Source organism: Thermobia domestica, chromosome 10 (genome assembly GCF_964235325.1).
Source record: "Thermobia domestica chromosome 10, izTheDome1.hap1.1, whole genome shotgun sequence".
In the NCBI taxonomy this organism is placed as follows: domain Eukaryota; kingdom Metazoa; phylum Arthropoda; class Insecta; order Zygentoma; family Lepismatidae; genus Thermobia; species Thermobia domestica.
Genome location: NC_137463.1, coordinates 230,427,788 through 230,449,913, shown reverse-complemented (window position 1 = coordinate 230,449,913; position 22,126 = coordinate 230,427,788). Strand labels below are relative to the sequence as shown.

Genomic DNA, 22,126 nt, shown 5'->3' with positions numbered 1-22,126 from the left:
CTTCTGGATAGACATTAAATGATGTTGGCGAGAGACAGCCAGTTTAATCAAATTTATTGCGTAATCTATAAATTTAGTCTACTTGGTGCAGGTGTATGAAATTCTGTAACCCATATCCATCGAATCTTTTCGGCATTTTCTGTCTTCCAGTATTGTTTTGATTATGCACCTCTTCCGTTAGTCGATGATTAAATTACCATCCATAATTATCTGAAAAACAATAATTAAAAAATAATAAACTGTATACCTGTGTAAAAAAATTATATATAAAAAGTAGTGGAAACTGCATGTTATGTTTTTCCACATAACCCCCTGCTAAAGTTATACTCGTACAGTGATCACAGTGTTTAACTAGTGCCTGGAATGCTTTAGCATACAATAGTTTGTCAATACATCTGACACTTCACTTCTGACAGTCCACTTCACTTAGTCATCACTCTGGAGTGTTGACTTCCGAGGAATTCTTTTGATGATCCCAACAAGTGAAAATCACTTGGTGCTAGGTCCAGATTCTAAGGGAAATTTGATAACTCTTAGTCAATTTCTGGTCAAAAGCAGAAAGCTGTTTTTGTAGCCAACTTGTACTTCGCGTCGGAACAGCGAATGATCCTAAATTATTGTGTTTACAAATGAAAGATTACATATACCTTTTGCAATTTCACGACAGGCTATGCGACGAATGTCAATGATAAGTTGTTCAACGCGTTGAATATTTTTACGAATGACTGCTAAGGGCTGAGATTCACCACGACTGGTATCGTCAGGACAGATATACGAGCATCTTTGAAGAGCTTTCACCATGTCTTACTACAACTGAATGTTTCGTCACTGTATTGTGACTGAAGTCTGTAAATTTTAGCTGATTTTATGCTCTCTTTCACTACAATTTCGTTATTACACACTGTTCCACCTACACATTCACACTGTTGTTGGCTTGCGCGCGAAACGAGTGCTCCCTACAGTAACAGGACATAGGTTCCTGTTCCTACTGCATGCATTACTTTCATTCTGAGATTCAGTTTTAAATCTGAGAAAAAAAAAAAAAGATTGACTTGAATATCCGTCGTAAATGAAAGTAAAGAAAAACATTCTGCGACGTTTTTAGTAAAGCTCGATGAATGATCTAAACAGAGTTCTAGTTCTAATAGTCCACAAATAGAGAAAATTAAATAAATCAATTGAGTTTCGAAGCCAATGCTCCTAACTTTCCAGTCCAGAACTCATTACCGCCTACTACGCGCATGATGACTCATTGGTAGAGTGCTCGCTTCTGGTGCAAAGGGATCTATGGTTCAATCCTGTAAATTTATAGTAAACAATATTGTGTCTGTGGATTTTCTCGGAGCTATCCCACATCATCATTCGAACAATTATTGCATAATCATTTAATTTCTAAGTGGAGATCTTTTGTTCCTGAGTTATTGGTCATCAAAGATTGGATTTGGACTTAGCAAACCTTGCACAATGTTCATTATACCTTAGCTTCGAAAATATCCGACAGTGTATATATGCCCTAACCCTTGCTTGCCTGCAAAATGTATTATCTTCCTGAATTCGCCCTCACTCTTCATCGATCTCAAAATGTACTATAGAGCCTTCACGCTCAAAATGTTTTGTAAGCTTCCCTCAAAACCTATTTTCGTGGTCTCGTCACTTGCATCCGCCCTCATTATCCTCATTGGTAAATATAGCTGTTGAGACCCACGTTATAAGAATCCTGATTCAATTGAATTGGAACAGGAAAGGATTCAATGGCGGGCTTACGGCAATGAATCTTCACGTTTCTTAAGCCATGGACTTAGCTACTTAAGTCTTTTCAAATAACGTACTCTCAATTTGCATAGTTAAGGTGCTATTGGTTGACCCTATTACTTATTTGAAGAATATAAGCTTCAGGGTAGGGATGTATTTGCTGAAGGATCCTATTAGTTCTTCGAAGAATATAGATTGGAGGGCAGCGAAGTATTTGTCTGGTGGATTCTATTGCTTTTTTGAACAATAAGAATTTGAAGGTAGCAATATATTTGCTGCGAATCCTATAACTTCTTTGAAGAAGTTATATGACGCTAGATCAGTGATGTATTTGGTAATAGATCATATTACTTCTTTGAAGAACATAAATTTGAGGGCAGCGATGTGTTTGCCTAGTGCATTCAATTACTTCTTTTTTGCTTGTTGACTCTATAACTTCTTTGAAGATGCAACGATAACGTTTATGTATATTTAGTTACAGGGCAACAAGGACAATAGTGCGGTATCTTATGATAACAAACGTTGTGGCCAGACTTGTTTAAACTTGTTTTATTTAGGCTGTATATTAAGTGAGGAAGCCATAGTTGATTCAAGTGTATTTTTAATTTCTGCGAAATAAATGATAAGTATTAAGGAAACACAAAGTTTAAAAGGAATAAAAATAGTTTAATTTATTGAAATAATTATCATGGTAAGTTTTGGTGGATACTAAAGTAATTCGAAGAATATTCTATTATTTCTTCGAAGAATATAAATTTGATGGTAGCGAGGTATTTGCCTGGTGGATCCTATTTCTTCTTCGAATCATATACATTTGAGGGAAACAATGTATTTGTTGGTTGATCTTATAAGTACCGGTATTTGAAGAATACGAATTTGAGAGCGGCGATGTATTTACTGGTGTATCCTATTACTTTTTTGAACAATACAAAGTTGAGGGTAGCAACAAGGACGCCGATCCTGGGGGGCAGGGGGCCCCGGGACCCCCCAAAGCTCATGTGGGCCCCCTCATTGTATTTGTGAATATACAATATTTGGCATAATTTGAATGCAATTTGTCTTAAAATCTTCATATATATGTATGTCGTCTGCATCTGAATGGGCCCCTCTAAATTTACAGAGAAATCGGCGCCCTTGGGTTACAATATATTTGCAGGTTGATCCTACCATTTCCTCAAAAAAATATAAATTTTAGGACAGCAATATATTCATTTCGAACATAACTGATTACGGTCAAACAATAACACACGTAAAAATAAATGCTTACAAAGACAGATTGTTTCGATGTTTCATCTTTTCATTTGACTCATTGTCTGTGTGCAGATAGAAAATAAGAGTGCTAAGAAGGGCATGAAAGTTAATTGGCAAATATTACTAATAAACTAGTTTTATTTACATCAACACGGTTTTCATTTCTTTGACTAAATGGTAACCTACATGTATGTGTTTCTATTTAATTATGTTTAGCGCATATTTACTCTAGGTAATTACACTGACCTCCCTAAATTTGTTTGTAAATAAAACTACTTTGAATTGTCATAGTTGCTACAGAATTACAGCTAACATCATATGACACATAGATATGAAAAATTGTCATACAAAATTAAGTACAATTAACATAATTATAAGTATAAAATTTAGCACCATATGTATACAAAATGCGTGAAAAGAATGTACAGAAAATGTGAGGTATCAACCGACACTTGATATCTCCAAGATAAGGAATATTCTTAGTCTGACATATCAAACTAATTATTTCTGGGACAACTTTAATATATTGAAAATTCAACAGTGTTGTAAAATATGTTGTAAATAATGTAACACATGTTTTATCTTAAACAATAGTAGCAGCTTGATCCTTAGAGAATTAGTCAAGGAAAATCCAGCTTTAACTTTTGAGAATTCATAAACAGTGACAAAGACTATTAGAGTCGAAGATGAAACAGACATATTTTCTGTGGGATGATGCAAAAGCTACATTTTTGTACTACATAAATAGAAGCTTGTATTCAGCGGCGTAGCGTGATTTCTACTTAAGAATTATTTTGAACGCATTATCTGGACATGTAATGATTATTCTGAATATTTAATGCATTATAGTAAATATTTAACGCATTATTCTGAATATTTAACCCTAGCTCACGTCTCTAAAAATAATAAAACTAGTTGTTTTGAGTCAGACTAATATTGTTTCACCTTTACGAAAATATCATACAGCACTGTATTAAGTTCAACGCTATTTGAGATACCATAACCACGGAATTCATTTTCACAGTACTTGATACAAGTCTCTGGAAAGAAGTGATTTTGAATCAATGTTTAAAAAGCCTTTTATTTTATCGCTTACAACGAATAACCTTTTCATTTTCCACATTTTCTGTGCATCGTTTCCCGCACCTTCCATTACACATAAGACAACTTTTGACTCCAGCTACACGTTATTCTACACAAAACCGAGAATATGTTCATTGAAAATTGACGACGGATGCAAAATATCCATGGCAATTGGGGTTATGTCATTTGACAAGCTTTGTTACATTTTCTTAGTGCATGCCATATTGTATATACATTTCTCTTTATATATGTAGTATAAACGCTTCTCTTTAAGTTAAGTTCACTTTGTCATTTAAACATAGTTCATTATGTTATTTCTTGCATTTTATCTGGGTAAACTTTGTCTCTGAAGTAAACATTAAACAATCTGTTTTACCGAGCAAGATGTACCAAACGTTACACAACTATGCGTCAAAACTTAGTCTAATTGTCTTTATATTATACGAGGTTGATTCAAAAAGCAGGGTAACAAAACCCCTCATGACTGTATATTGTTCCTCTTGATCGAATTTCCTACCAGACCATATCAGGTGATAACTACTTTATCACAAAGCCTTTAGATAGTGTGTATATTGCATCTCAATACGAGATAGATGCACTCACGGTAACATGGTCAAACGTGGAAGTGGGTAGAGTGATTATAGTTTTGTGATTAAACGGCACCTTATCAGCAGAAATTCTTCCTCAACGTGAGAAGTTAACGCTATATCATGGAAACCTGTAGATTTGGTGTTCTGAATTCGGTACCAATAGGACAAATATGTAAGGCGAGCAACGAACTAGCCGGTTTAAGCATGGAAACACACATCGTCTCTACCTGAAATAGTCTTTGGGGTCATTGAAGAAGCACTTGAGTGGTACGATATTCACAACCAAGGTCAGCATGATGTGATTTGAGAAACTTGACGCAGATTTCTTCGATACATTTTTGTACCATTGGAAGAAATGATTGGACAAGCATTGTGGTGACTACATTGAAAAGTAAAACATACCACTGTTCTACTATGTATATCTTCTGATATTACCTTACTTTTTGAATCATTCTTGTACGGTATGTATAAGATTTTAGTCAAAGCATTATAAGACTGAATTTTTGCTTAATGTCATTGCATTCACACAAAATCATACATCACACTCATTATTCAAATTAAAGTTATTCACTGGCAAATGTCAGTCACACACTGGCTTTCTCGTACCACAAGAAAACAATGCACGAATACAGCAGAACTTGAAGCACTCTTCGTTTCATATTCAAGCGCACTTGCACAATATACTGACTTCATAATATCTGATTCAGTTGTAATATCTCTTTTATATACTTTGCGTATTATATTATATGAACATTTCTGTCGTTAATTGATTGATTCTGCTATACTTTTGTTTGTATTACACTCGTTTGGATGTTCATGGTCGGAAACTGCTGCTTCTGGGTCTTTTTCTGGTTCGTGTTGACTTTTCTTTTCGGGTTCTGTGACGTTATTCCACGGTTGGACATCTGCAGTTCCAAATAGAAGATACGCACTTCCAGCAACTACGTACATTACAGTGGTTATGTAGAAGACAATTCTCCATCCATTTACACTAGGCTGTAAAATTCAGAAGGAAGTAATTAGTCATTAATACCGGTATTATTATGATGGAGCAGGGTTAAACACAAATAATATAGATTGAGAACTTTGATTTAACTCGACCATAAATACTCTTCATTATATACATTTGGTATATAATTTTTTAAATGACACAATAATTCAAGGAAACGACAGATACGGTAATACAGCTATATCATGGGTATATTAAAGTTGAAATTTATTACATTTGTATTAATAAGCGATTACCTTATAGAGCTTTCAATTATCTATATCTCTACATATGAAAGAAGAAGTCCTGACTGACTGACTGATTGGCCAAACCGCTTAACCTAGAAACTTGAAATTTGGTCAGAGCATAGGATTTGTGATATAAGGTCCCATTGAGAAAGAATTTTTGAAAATTCGACAGGGAAGGGGGAAAAGAGGGGTGGCAATTATTATCTTAAAATTCCAGTATCTCCACAGAGAAAAATCCGTTCTCCGGACAGCGGTATATTGTACAAATATACGGTATCCTCTTGCTTACTATAGAAATCAGTACGGAGCATACGTTATCCGTATGCTACATAGGCACTGCCCTTAGATGTTACATCATGCCGTTGCAGGATGTCTGTCATCTAACAGTTTTCCATATATCACATGCATATACTTATGTTACCTTTGTCAGCTATGTGTTATATACGTCCATTTGTGAGATCCTGATCGCCTACATTGTTTCATACTGAAAGTACGTATAGATGGAACACTTATACAGAAAAGTATTATAAGATATGCAGTTTCAGTTATACGTCTGCTGTACGTTAAGTCCAAAAACTACAGGAATTACGCATGTAACCTATCTTTTTAAGTACGCCACCTACAATTTTCCCCCAATGTCCTCTGAACGTAAGGGACATGGAATTTGCTATATGGACTACTCATTTAAAATAACTATACATGTCTTTCAGCGTTTTTTTATTTGACTCAAAAGGGGAGAAAAGGGGATGAGAAAGGGAAAAGGGTGGGAATTACAATTATTATATTAAGATGTCCATATATCGAAATCTCTTAACGTTAGGGGAATGATATTCGGTACCTGGACTTCTCATTTAAAATAATTAGACACGTGATTTACTGAGACAAGGCATGATTAGCCTTAACTTCACTATGTAAAATAAGACTTAATAAATAAAAATAAATAAATATTTACTGATATTTGCCCTAGAAGGGAAGGATAAAAAAGGATGGAGTTACAATTATTATAATTGCATGACCATTATCTCGAGATTTGTTAAGGTTAGAGACATTACATCTGGTATTTAGATTTTTTATTTTAAATAATTTAAGATGTGTTTAACTGTTTTTTGATATTTCTCATACAAGGAAAGGAAAAAAAGCAGAGCTGAGGTTGCAATTGTTAAAATAAGATTGTTATATCTCGAAATTCCTTGAGATTAGAGATATGTTATTGAAGCATAGGATTTGTGATGCAAGGTACCACTAAGGAAGGATTTTTAAAAAAATTCGACGGGGAAGAGGAGATTTAGAAGTGGCAATTATTGTAGTAAAGTATCCATATCTCCGAATCTAGTGGCATAAAAGTTAGTATTTAGGCTTTTGATTTAAAATAACTAAAAATGAAATATTTCAGTTTAACGTCGCACGATTATCCATGTTAGGCTAAGGGAGACGGATGATAAAGGCAAATGAATGATGGTGGAATGAAAATGTGGAAGGAAAGAGAGTACCTCGAAAAACCCCACGAACCTGATGTTGTCAACCAATAACTTACTTAGCCGGGGATCAAACCGGGACTCCACACATAAGAGGCAAACGCTCTACCACCGAGCCACCATGTTTTTTTTTTTTTTTTAATGATTAAAGATGTGATTAAGCGTCTCCAGATGTTTCCTTTAGAAGGGAAGAAAAAAGGATGAGTGTTGTAATTGTTAAAATAACATAACCATGACTGAAAATCCATTGAGAGAAGAGACACGCTAATTAAAGACGTGTTTCAGCGATTTTTGACGTTTCCGTTAGAAGGGAAGAGAAAAAAAGGTTTTTTTGTTTTAATAGGATGGCCACATCTCGAAACTCCTTAATAGTAAGGATGTGTTAGGAATACGAGAAGTACGAGGACATAGCCCGAGCAAATGCAGGGCTCTCGGAGCGAAGTCCCCAGCCAACCGAAAGCTAGTTAATATATAAAAATATATGTGTTTGTCTGTCTGTCATCAGATTTTCTCATTTCAGCCACCAAATTTTGTACGCAGAAAGATAGATCTTCAAAACTAAAAAAGTACTATTCCATTTTTTTTAAATTTTCGACTCGATGAGGAGATTAGGGGTTCAAAATTTATGCAAAAATTATGTACAGTGAACCATTGTACCTGTGAGTTACGCAACCCAATCATTCTTTCTATCGTCCAGGCTACATACATTTCAGAGGCAATTTAGAAGGCATTGCTCGTCGTTACATATTTAACGAATTCCTTTACTTTCAAAGATTTTGCCTTGCATAAACATTATTCCTCGTGTGCGAATAAGGGCACTTCTGCTAGTTAATACAATAAATTACAATTTTAATATGCCCATGAAGGTTCTATCAATAGATCTGATTTTACGTATCTGTCGTTCATTGAACTCTTGTGGTGTGTATATATAAAAACCTTCATAGAACCAAGGAATATAATGAAAATTCTTTATCTCACTTGTGATCCTTTGTTTTTATTTGTGAAGTTGTATTTGTGTGTAAGACTTATGTTTGACAGTAAACAATAAGCAGCAATAATAGTAGTAGTAGTAGTAGTAATAATAATAATAATAATAATAATAATAATAATAATAATAATAATAATAATAATAATAATAATAATAATAATATAATATGTTTATTACAAATCGGAAATTATTTGTAGAAGTCGCTGGGAAGAGGCATTAGCGGATCCAAAAGAGTCGTTTACACAGAGCGGATTGCCTCCTGGATGACTATTGTAATGTAATATTCGGAATTTTTTATCAAATCAGAATAAATTGTGCTATATTTTATATGTAGACCTATAAAAATATAAGCTTTGGGGAGTAGTCGCCTCCACCGGAAAGAGGATGTGATAAAAGGGAGGTCGTTATATTATGATATCGGTAGAGAAAGTCTGCTCTATTGTAAACGGAAGTAATAGGTTACCACTTCCGGTTTCAAATTAAATCCCAATGGTTTGGAAGTCTATTGTACCGTAGGTTCACAATGTGGAATGTATCTCACTCCAGAGATGGAGTGGGTCAGTGGGTCAAGTTTTCTGAGTGGGTCAGTGAGTCGTGGGTCAACGAAATGTGACCCACTGTGACCCACCACCCACCGCGACCCACCACCCACTATGACCCACTGTGACCCACCACCCACCGTGACCCACTGCGACCCACCAACCACCATGACCCACTGCGACCCACCACCCACCATGACCCACCGTCTCAGTATGATCTACCGACCCTCTCTGCTCATTGCATTGTAGACAGTATCTTCTGAAGACTGGTAAATTTGTCTTCGTTTTACTTCCAAGATCTTCATTTCCCTTTCTTTTCCACTTGTTTCTGTCTACTTACGTGAGGTGAGTATTTCTTACCAAGTGAAAAAAGAACTTCAGGCGCTTTTGGATATTGATATTTTTAATTGTAATAATAACAATAAGACTTATACTACTACTTGGCTTTCGAGATCTGTGAGTTTTTAGAGGAGCTAACTACTGGAAAAAATACATTTTTGAATCACTGTAATATATAAATTATTATATAAAAAAAAATCGAATGTAACTGTGTGCGCTTGATCATCACGGCCGAATTGCAAAGTCAAATGAAATTACTTTTGGTACGTAGTTAGGCCTTAATCCAAATTGGGATATTGTATTGCTTTCATTATAATAGCTACATATCCTAAGGAGGGTGAGGATCCGAATTTTTGCGAAAAAATTAGTATCTCGCAAGCCGTTATACTTACTGAGCTGAAATTCAGTGTATTAACTCTTTATTGAAAATAAACAGAAACCGCCTTATGTAGAGTCGTTTTGACAAATGATTAGCGTCATGCTAAACGCCAGATTTCTGCAGGAAGCATATGTAAGTCGAACGCTTTAGTATGACACTAATCACATGTCAGAAGGACTCTGCATATGGCCCAATGTGTCTTAGCATATTTTTAAATTCTCCTTTATGGAGGGTTGCACTTTCTATATATGGAAAATTGGTAGTGAGTTGGTTTGTAAAAATGATCGAAAACGATCGATGTTATTTAAGAAAAAAATCAGAAACTAAAAATTACAGTGCTTGGCTTCATATATCCATTGCTTTCAACTATAATAATTGCTGAAGCTTATGTTTATTATATGGAGCGCTTACAGCACAGGGCAATCAACCCAAAAGCTTGTGACTAAAATAGGCATAAAATTTGTACTGTAAGCTTAATTACACGGAAATTTTAAGTTTGGATTGTACGCATAATTATATGGAAAATTTTACACCTTTTTCCCTTTACGTTGGTCTACTTACCTTGATTTGGAACTGAAAAGTATTGATAATTCAACAAGGAAATAATTATACTATGATAATTTAATTGAAATTTATCGTAATTTGGCAGATAGCATACAGCAGTGTAGTAATTGAAGGGGAAGAAGGAGAGAAATTCCCATTCACCTCTGAACACTTTCCAGGAACCACGTTCTCTTTCGCTTTCTAGACGGGAGGGAGAACTTCGTAATGGCATAAAACCTTCATGTGTAATTACAAAAATTAAATTTATAAACAAATAAGAAATCTTCAGTTTATCAGGCTTCAATTGATAATTTATTCACAAGATTCCCTATCAAAGGCGTGGTAGATAGAAGTTTCTGTTCTCCATGAGTCGACATTGCCAACTGACATGGTCGATATGGAAAAGATGTTGTATGGTGATAGAGAGATGATACTTCTTGCTGAGTATTTCAAAACTGACCAAGAAAAATCGTTATCAGACTTAAGTCTAACAAGCAGATTGTCGATGAGGAGTTGCAGAAATCGGGTAGAAGTATTATCAATTTCCACGACAGAGTGCGAACGGGGACTTCCCCTTATGAATTTACAGATGACTGATATTAGAAATAGATTAAGTGCTCAAACATTGTCTAACTTGTTGTTCATCAATGTTAATGGCCCACCGCTAGACAAGCTCAAAGTAGCCGAGCTATTTATTTCTTGGCTGAAGGATGGACATCATTCCGCTGCGGATGATTTACCACGAAAAAGTTACCAACAGGAAATAAACCCGATTTGAAGTTTGTTTTAAAGTGGAAAATTACGAGCTATAGAAAATGTATAGGCCTACTTGTATTACTAATGGCTTATTTGTGCTAATCAACTTTGTACCTATTTTTTAGTAAGTTTCTTCTTTGCTTTAGGTAAACTACTTTGAATAAATATTCATAATAATTGTAATTATGCATATATATAACTTAAATTAACGTGGTGTTTTAGTGATTTCACAAATTACAATTATGAGCATACTTTATGGAGGTGCTCTTACAGACAGTACCCGAGCACCTTTATACGCTATGGAAAACTGATTTTTCAAGTCTTTTGGAGAAAAATACTGTGAACTGAGAAATCATAACCTTTTCCATATTATACAGAAGTATTTCTCTGCGAATAGAAGTTTCTTTTGGAATGCGTTAATAAATTAACACTTGCAAGAATACTCTCTTACTACAAGTATATTTTAGATACACACTAATTTCCCCCACCTCGAACTGTTTCAATTTCCTCACTGACAAACACTTTACCATTTTATATCATAAAGATCATATCCACCGTTATTCTGACAGAGCGGTGCTTGGGCAATTGACTAGAAGTTCAAATTCCGATTAGTGACAATTTCACAGTCATGTTTTATTACAAGTGTAAACTCTTTACTCAGTACAGAAGAGGCCGTGAATCGTGTTCACAGTTAATGACAATGGATTTTGGTGAGTCAGAATAGGTCACAGTGGATGAGAGTGGTTCATGGTGGGTGGTGGGTCAGAGTGGGTCACCGTGGGTGGTGGGTCATGGTGGGTCACGGTGGGTGGTGGGTCACTGTGGGTCACTGTGGGTCAGTGGGTCGTGGGTCACGGTGGGTGGTGGGTCGTGGGTCAAGTTTTCATTAACCCACGCCAACTCTGTTCATTTTGACATTTTGAATAAACAACAATATCAATGTCTGTAAATTACACAGTCCATTGGATGTATTATGAATGTGCCTCATTGGACAAAATATAAACATGCAACGAACGTTTGTGTATGGATTAAATATGGACATCAAATTATATACTTCTGTTGAATCAAGTATGAACATCCAATGGACGCTATAGTATCCTTTTTATATCCATACATTATCGAATTAAAATGGACGACCAATGAATGTTATGTATTCGTGGGGTATTGATTCTTGTTGACTTCTACGATACAAGTCTGTTAAAATGATGATGCCACACTCAAACTACGTACTAATGTATAAAAGAATACACTTTAAGAAATAAGAAAGGGATCATTGTAAAAACACTGATAAACTAAATATAAATATATATATATATGTTACACAAACACACCCACTATCACAGAACGCTACTTTTGACTTCTTTTATAGTTTTGTATAATGATGAAAAACGACTGAAAGCTTTCAAAATGTGGATGTGGGGAAGAATGAAGGGAATTAGCTGGGTCAAGTAGAAAAAGAATGCGAGGGTGTTAGAAATGGTGGAGGAGAAAAGAACAATTTTAGACATTATTAAGAAGAGGAAGAGAAACTGGTTGAAACATTGGCTAAGAAGAAACTTTGTCATAAGGAACGTGTTAGAGGGTATGGTGGCAGGAAAGAGAGGGAATGTAGAAGACTACAATTGATGGACAATATCAAAACAGAAAAATCGTATGTGAAGAGAAGAGGTTATAAGAAGACTATGAATCATGGAAGCTTCTCAGTTTTGGCAAGTGACCTGCCAATAATCACAGAATACCTATAATAATGATGATGGTGATAGGTTTGTATAACTTTTAGTGTATTTTTGGTAACATACATTGCATGCATCGAAGTATATTTTGTGATAATGGCAGTTTATATTTTCTAAATTGTTAAATAAATAAATAAACCCTATTTTTAAATTATTTTTAATATCTGATTATAGTTTTAAAAATCTTTACAGAATAAGTTTGATAATATTTCTTGATTGAAAAATATGTACGAGGAATGATAAATAAATTTTTAGAGCATTGAAGGAAAACATTCCACATCCTTAAAACTCCTTTTTGCGATATTTAAGTAACGATAAAACATATTATATCTATCTATCTATCTATCTATCTATCTATCTATCTATCTATCTATCTATCTATCTATCTATCTATCTATCTATCTATCTATCTATCTATCTATCTATATAGTATATGAAGAAACCTTCCTAAAGAAACAGTATTTTTAAAAAATAATTCCCACAAGAGTTTATATTTATTGATGTGTTAAAAATTAATTACAAGATTTGACCCGGGCAAATATACTAAGCTAAATGTATACTACAACTTTAATTTTTTTAAAAAAATATAGAAATAATGTTATCCTTGATTTGACAGAAAATAGTAAGTCATAAGGAAATCTATAGCATTGACATTAGAAAACGATTGTAAAAAATTAGCCCTTTTCTAACATACCACAAGAAAGTATCAATAGTTGCATATTTTTAACACTGGAAATGCAACTTACGTCTTTTTCCAATATCCCTCCTGCTATAATTGGAGATATAATACCGGTCGCTGAACCAAGTCCGTTTCCGAGTCCATATAAAGTACCTAGAACAGAGAGATTAGATCTACGTATATATTATTGCATAATTAAACTATTTTATTACATCTACTTTCATTCATAGTTGCGCGAAATTCACACATGAAACATTAGGTCACGTCAAAAGACATCCTTGATCTGAATAGGTTTATCTGATGGCAAGTTTCTTGCTTCTAAAAATAATAAATGAAAAAGAAGGAAATAAAATTCTTCATTAGTGCAATTCCGTAAGGAAGACTGATGAACTGGAAATGCGAAGTGTCTTTTTTTTTTTTTTTTTTTTTTTTTTTTTTTACGAGGATATCGACAAGTTGCTGGCCTTGCATCGTGATCTTACAAAAAGAACAGCTTTGCAAAAACCATTCCAAGTTGTATTGGTAGTTGAACAATTGTTATCTTGTTAGCTGAAGGTTGATGCTTATTTTTCACTTTCAAACGTTTAATCAGTTAAGTAAGCTATTCACAAACATTGCACTCAACATTCATCTTATTGTATTCAGGTTACCAGGAGCAAGAACTCTAGTAGGACGATGCAGTAATCACCAATCAAGATTAAGAAAACTCCATTTATTTCAGTATCTTTCTCTGTTTTGTATTTATCTGTACGTAATAGCTTCACCATCTTTTTTCAATAGCCTATTGATTAATATGGGGAAGATACTGATTAATATCTTTCGGTTTTCTTTCAAATGAACTGAAGTTGTAATGGTGTCATTTTACTGATTTCTTCCCCAAATATTTTCAACGAACTTAAAAAGTTAATTACTGAATTCCCTGTGTGTGTGTGTGTTTGTGTGTCTGTTATTTGTGATTTTTTGTTTCAATTTTGAGCCCCCTATTTGATAGAGCATCAAAAACTACGTGAAAGAAATTATGGATTTTTTTTTCGTCTCTCCTACCGTTCCCGAGATATTGGTCAACAATTTCCGATTTCGGGAAATTTAAGGAGCCATATCTGAGGAACCGCAAGTCATAGAAAGATCATATTGGTGTTGATAAATAAAACACATGGAAAAAAATTAGTACTCATGGAAATTATAAATTGATAGATACATTACAAGAATTGTTTAATGAGTATAATAATAAATTACATAGAAGAATTGATATAAAGCATGTATAAATTAATAAAAAAAATAATTCCTCTTTAAGTTCGTTCTAACAATGCTCTTGGAGCATTTTGAACTGGTTTTATTATTATCTGATTCGGTTAAGTTGCTAATTTAAACTTTTAGATTTGTTTGCTACCACATGTACTAACGAACTTTGAGTGAGGAATTGTATGAGAGGAGGCCAGGAACATTTTACTCTCACCAGATGTGCTAGTAGTATAGAAATGTGCACAGTGATAGACTGACATCTCGATAATATATGTGTGTCTTCACAGGTCCTTTTGAATTGATGTTAGTCAGAAAACTAGGATGTCGTTGGTAAATCGAATACTAAACTGCAATTAGGTTCTACACCTCGAAGAAAATCGGCATACACGATACATTAAGATATGGCAGCTGTGTATGGCAAGGAATATCTATCTTATGACACAGAGAAAGGCTGGAAAAGATAATTCAAATGTGGTGACATAAATCTATTGGATGACCAAAGAAAAGGCACTTCTTCTAGCGTTACAAATTCTAGCGTTGTGAAAAAATCTGATGATTCCGATTTGGTGAATTCAATTGCTGAAAATGATTGCTAGCACTGGATTAGTACCGAAAGAAACAGAGAAAGAGAGGGTGTTTAGTGGCAGACCGTATACAGGGTGGGAGATAAATGAGGGTAAAGTGAGAAGATAGAACGTAGAAAATGTCTCGAAATGGCATGTTAATTTCGAAACGAGTACAGGGATTGAGATCAAATGTTGGATATGAGGAATGCATGTAGAACTTCACTGAATAGACGTAATGTGAATCATGGGGAACATCTGAAAAGCCGCCATGTTGGAATTAGTGCAAGAAGAATGTAGGGAAAGGGGTCATGTGACATATGGCTCTTGACGCACACCGTCTATTGAAATCAATAGTGGCCAACACAGTTTGAGACCTCTGTTTAATTAGAACTGTTATGGAACTTAAGAATGGTTGAGTGGTTGATACAAAACTGGAGACAATAGTGGGCACATTTGAAGAACGATAAAGATGGACAATCGAGCTCCTCACAGCTGTCTCCGGTACTGAAATTGAAGCAGCAGTCGACAAGTGTCATGAATGCGCCAGGTGTTGTTTGCAAATATTCAGTTTTGTTGAAAGCATATCTAATCATAGCTTCGAACCTTGGTGGTGTAAACTGGAAGTGAGTGAGTGATTGCAAGTTATTAAAGTTGTCCGTTGTCATATTTTGAAGTCAGATGACAGAAAAACGGTGTCTGTTACATATTTTACGAAATTCTTATACGGACGGAAAGAAGAGCACATCCAACGGTTATATAAGTAACGTGAAATCCTCAGGGATAAAGAGTCAGGCAAGTTTAACATTGTCCGGTTCCTGCACCAACTCTTCATCTTTACTGGTTCTCCATGAATCAACGAGGAGCAGCAGTTTTATCTGCTCTATAGAAGGCCAAAAAACGTCAATCATAAACTCTTTCAGGTTGTTCCTGGTCATATTTCCATTGTTCCAGCATATGAACGAATATTGAGCAGATTGATACGTTTGTTGGCTAGAAAATGGCCTCATTCACGCTTGTAGTTGTTCCTCATTCACGTCATATTTACGACAGTATTGATACATTGCCATAGCGTGGAACGCCTCCTGTTACAGAGGTCTCAAACTGTGTTGGCCACTATTGATTTCAATAGACGGTGTGCATAAAGAGCCATATGTCACATAACCCCTTTCCCTATATTCTTCTTGCGCTAATTCCAACATGGCGGCTTTTCAGATGTTTCCTATGATTTACATTACGTCTATTCAGTGGACCTCTACATGCATTTCTCATATCCAACATTTGACCTCAATCCCTCTACTCGTTTCAAAATTAACATGCCATTTCTAGACATTTTCTACGTTCTATCTTCACACTTTGCCCTCACTTATCTTATCTCCAACCTTGTATACGGTCTGCCACTAAATACTCTCTTTTGCTCTGTTTCTTTTGGTGCCGAATCCAGTGCTAGCAATCATTTTCAGCAATTGAATTCACCAAATCGGAATGTTTCCTTGTGAGCAGCTAGTGCTTGGGAGCAGACGCGTGAAATTGTTTCCCTGTTACACATTAATAATTTTTACAATAACCTTATTAACTTTTACTCAGTGAGTAGTTTAAATCAAATTTACGTGTAATATAAACAAAGCTTGACCAATGGAGAACATTATTGTTTAGCTAGGGAAGTGAACATCAGTAGGGAGTATGTTCATACAATATTACATGACGTTATGTATATGAACAAAGTTGCAGCAAGCTGGTTGTTGTTGACACCTTTTCAAAAACAAAAACATGTGTAATGTTCACAAAACATTTTGGATCTATACCACAAGGACAAGGATCTTTTATAAACATATTAGTGGCTATAGATGAATGCTGGTTGTATCTTTTTGACCCTGAAAGCAACGAAAATCAGTAAAAACATCGAAACATTCCTTGTCCCCTACTCTCCAAAAAGGTTAAAATGCTCCATTCACACAGTAAAGTCATGTTCTCCGTGTTCTGAGACCATAATACTATGATCTTGGTTGATTACTGACAAAAATGGATTACAATTACAGAAACGTATTACAGAAACCTGGTAAAAGTTGCGAGTTGCAAGCAAAGAGACAAGGTTTGCTTTCGAGAGGTGTGTTGCTGCTAGCGGACAATGGACCGGCACATTGAGCAGCAGAAATACTCACTTTTGTACGCCAATATCGGCTACGAAATTTTGTCCCACCCACAATATTCACTAAATCTGGCTCCGTAATTTCCACTGGTTATTTCCTCTTCCTAATTATGAAGAAACATTTGTGAAGCAGGGTTTTATAGGTGAGAAGGAGGCTATTAATGCGATAGAAACATGGTTTTAGTCCAACTCTGCAGATAGTTATGCAGATGGTATTAAGGGATTGATCCATAGACGTTAGAAATGTAAGGGAATACGAGGCCAATATGTAGAGAAAGACGCATCCTAGGACCAAATTGCAGATTCCTAACTTGTATATACCATGGTGAGGTTAAGAACTTTCTGACCTTCCTACGTAAGCAGAAAATTTGCAGCAAAATTTTGTTTCAACATCCCGCGGCTGATCAAAAGTAGCCCAGAATGGAAGTTTGTCATTAATCTGAAAGAATACTTGGAAATCAGTGGCGGATTTAGAAGGTAAAAACTGGAGCGGCAGCCAGAAATCAGACTATGGTAGATATATCATGAGTTTACTATAAAATTTCAAAAAATATATAAATAATACCTTAAATTATTTTTGTCACTCAAAAAACTGGGCGAGGGGCCGCGGTGGCTCAGTGGTAGAGCGTTCACCTCTGGTGCTGGGGGTCCCGGGTTCGATCCCTGCTCCCGCCAAGTGAACTTTGTGGTGGACAAACACCGTGTGCGTGGGTTTTCTCTGGGTTCTCCCGTTTCCTGCCACTTTCTTCATTCCACCATTTCATTCATCTCTCATCATCACCGTCTCCTTTAGCCTAACCGGCATAACCGTGGGACGTAAAACTCAAAAATTTCAATTTATTTTCAAAAAACTGGGATCCTAGGCCCCCCAGGCACTGTTGGAAATCAACTCTGCAACTTGTTTTCCTTTTACAGAGTTAAAAAAAAGGAAGTTCTGAAAGGAAATCGTTGTTCAGATCTAGAAGATTTGAAGAAAAAAGCGACAGACATTGAAACAAGGACATCACTTTTCAGTTGTTTCAGGACTGCTTCTGAAAGTAGAAAACACACGTAGACTGATCCTTTACATAAACATAATATTTTGAAGGAAATTTAACTTGTAATACCCAAAAAGTAAATGCACAAATTTTTAATTATGAAATTCTGGTTTCTTTTAGGTCTGCCCTTGCTTTACAGTTTACAGCACTACTATGTAAATATTAATAGTTCAAAGTATTAAGGTGGTTTCATTAAGGATACAGCGAAGGTGAGTGATATCTTGGATCAGCTGAACAAGGTCTTTTTTGGGTATAAATGGAATTCAGAAAATACAATTCTCATATTATTCGGCTGCATGCCATTTACAATTAAATTGTTTCAGAGTGATCTTATAAACAATAAATTATTTTAAGTTAGAAAAAATAATTACCTGAAAAGTTTGGAGAAATATCCAGAAATCCTTGAAAATGCCCCGATGTAACTGCTCCAGTAAGTGTAATGCAAAACATGAGAAGTGAAACTGATAAAGCCGGGCTGGTTCCGACTAACGTAAATGCTATTAATCCAGCGGCTGGTACAATTGTAGCTAAAAAGAAACACGATATTTTTTATTCTTTCACATATTGACCAGAAGATTTGTTTACAGGTAGTATTGGTGTTACCGTTAGAAGAACGCAAATAACAATAAATACAGTATGGTACTTAACAATAGGGTACACATGTACAGTCAGCGACAAAAGTTCTTTTTGCTTGGTAAACTTCATTTTGGGAATAATGGTGGTAGGGTTAGAAAGTACAACGATGGAATGGCTGAAACGTACATAAAATTACATTCTTTTTAATATACTGAAGGCTGTACTGAAATTGTACTTCCATTCTGAAGTTATTTGCGAAACTAATTTCATCAACGGAAAGAACTTTTGTCGCTGACTGTACAACACATAAATAAATACGTAATCTGTTCCAGAAGAATAAAACCAATTAATTATTTGGATTTGATTTGATTTGAGAGTCCTTTTCAGCAGCGAGGCTATATGAGATGTGGACCTTACACCTTAACGTAGGAAACCACATGAGCTCCTGCCAGGAACTGAATCCGGGTCTTCTGCGCCAAAGGCGAGTACACTACTCAGGGGCGTACCCACAGGAGGCGGGTCCACTGGGTTCGGAAACTCCCTAAAACTTCCTAACTCAACATACTGTATATTTGTTCACATTCTCAATAAAACTACACTTGTTCAACAGGGAAATGATTGATGTAGCATGAAAATTTGATCTTACACTTCATCTGTACTCTTTCTCTTATAAATACAACCTTGTTCTTTTTTCTTTCTGAAAATATAGGTGGAAGTATTTTACAATTACTTAACGTCTTTTCGGGTGCATGATAATACCTGTTCAACACTACATAGACACAGTGACTTGTAGTATTGGACCCCGCCCCCAAGACTTGCGCCCACGAACAAAAGTTTCTGAATCGTGCCTGGCGCTATCTACATAGCCATGGAGGAGCTTACTATCAATGTTATTATTGGTAACGACTGACTTATCTTTCACCATCATAAAATTAGTTTTCTTTATCGATTTTTTCGAAAACAACACATGATAATTTATCCTCAAGCATCTCGTTTTATTTTGTTCGATATGATCTATCGATTTGCGCGTAGAGAGATCGATTTGCATCTAACTATCTTAAAATAATATTGTATCTTTTAATATTGTTATCTTCCTAATTTCACTGATGCTTTTTTTTTTTTCTAAACACGGAAGTTTGCATCGCGCGTTAGTGAAACTCCTAGTAGGACGCTAGAAACAACTCTTTTGAATATGGTTCATAGGGAAGATCGCGGGAAGTCACTCTGACTTTATGCTATGCTCTGACTTGATCATTCCACTCCTTTTTACATTTGAAACAATTAGGCAATGGTAGAAATCCTCGATCGCAAGCGTGTTCGAAATATGAGCGTTAAAAGTTCAAAATTTGGGAACAGATTTTGCGGAAAGTTTGGGTGCTCAACACAATGGTGAAGTCCAAACGTATGCATTTTGCAAGATAAGGGCACTTATACGGGAGGGAGTAAACAGGCAATGACGTCTTACAACTTGTGAATTGCCACCCGTTGGACACATCGGGTCATTAGGTCGATAAAATGTATTGACAATCCCGATTTACCTGTATTGTCTATTAAATATTACTCAAATACCACGTTTTTCAGAAAGTTTCCTTTTCTTAAAGCATGATATCGAATTGTAACTGAAGTTACAAATAATGTAACTTCTCCTAGCGTAAATGTTTTTATTATTATTATTATTTTCGATTTATATGTTTATACATCGCTTTTCAGAACCAGAGAATAGCTTAAAATAATATTTCTTTGGAGTCATGACTGGCGAACTAAATGTTCAATACTTCTGAAATTTTATTTCGTATTTTATTTTATTTAATATATATATATATATATATTTTTTTTTACCGAAACGCTAACTGTTTACTGTATATAATTTTTATTTAATCAATACTGATGTAGTAGTAATTCTTTAATACAACTTTTCTTTATTTATATTTTATGAAATTGCTTGTAATAACAGTCAACTGTTTACAGTATACAATTTCCATACAATAACATACTGTACAATGTGCCAATTGTTCAATGTGTTTTTCTGTAATTACTTTTTATCTTACTGGTTTATTAGCTCCTATACCTTTGGCCGACAATATATATTATCACAAGATTAATAATGAATAGCAAGGCGTTCCTCATTGAATTTAGCACGCCTGGCAAAGCGTTGCGGAGTCAAATGTCATTCTTCAATTTGAAGGTGGCCACACAAGAAAGCGATATTTGAATGACAATACAATAGAATAGAGATGGCAAATACATTTCTTATCAGCCTAACGACCCGGTGTGCGAAACGGGAGGGAATTTGTAAGTTATAGGAACACCATTATCCTTCACCTTCTCCCCAATAAGCAGGGACGTACGCAGGGGGGGGGGACCTGGGGGTCCGGACCCCCCGAAATTTCGACTTTTTAAAAATTTAGCCTAATTTTAGGGGCAATTTTTAGGAATTTTAATATAAAATACCTTCATATTTAGTTTGGACCCCCCTCCCCCGAAATAAATTCCTAGGTACGCTACTGCCAATAAGTGCCCTTATCTTGCAAAATGCGTACGTTTTGACTTCACCACTGTGTTGGACACCTAAGAAGCCCCTGGATACCAAAACTGAAGCGTCTATATGAAAATTAATTACCTCAAACTTTTCGCAAAATCTGTTCAATTTTGAACTTTTATCGCTCGTCCTTTAAACACGCCTTAGATAGAGGATTTCTCCGGTTGCCTAATTCTTTCATATGTAACAAGGAGTCGAATGACCATAATGTCGATATGAAGTCAGAGTGACACCCCGCGACCTTCCCTAGTCAGTATATATGTTTACTGCTCGATGCTCGAGTGTTGTATAGTAAACAAATAATGTTATCTAACTTTGCAAATGGGCTCTAAATATTATTGTAAGAGTGGTTTAAGAGCTAAAAATTGCATGATTTTTGGTGCAGTGATTATTTATTAATGTGAAGAAATTAACTGTATTATTATTTAATTGTATATTAAAGAGAGGTGGTTATTTCAAGTATGATGTTAATTACCACTTTCCTTCTTCAATAGCTAAGGACCATAGACCATCGACACAAACAAATAATACCTATAAACAATTTAAAAACTGCAGTATCACAGAGACAACTATAGTTTATTTATCCATAGAGCCAGTTGACAAACTGAACAACATAACAATAACAAAACAAAACAAAACAAAAATAAAATAAAATAAAATAAAAATACAAGTGCAAA

The 22,126-nt window shown here is 35.2% G+C and overlaps 1 protein-coding gene across 1 annotated transcript in view; it reads right to left on the bottom strand.

The window, feature by feature from the left end:
• Positions 1-3,057: 3,057 nt before the first annotated feature.
• Positions 3,058-22,126, bottom strand: part of LOC145663052 (sialin-like) — a 127,706-nt gene continuing 108,637 nt past the window's right edge. Inside the window, exons 9-11 of the mRNA XM_081729212.1 lie at positions 18,706-18,861; positions 13,411-13,496; positions 3,058-5,672 (exon numbers count right to left, since the gene is read on the bottom strand). Of these exons, the coding sequence (XP_081585338.1) occupies positions 5,439-5,672; positions 13,411-13,496; positions 18,706-18,861 (476 nt within the window). The 3' untranslated portion in view covers positions 3,058-5,438. The remainder of the gene's footprint in view (positions 5,673-13,410; positions 13,497-18,705; positions 18,862-22,126) is intronic.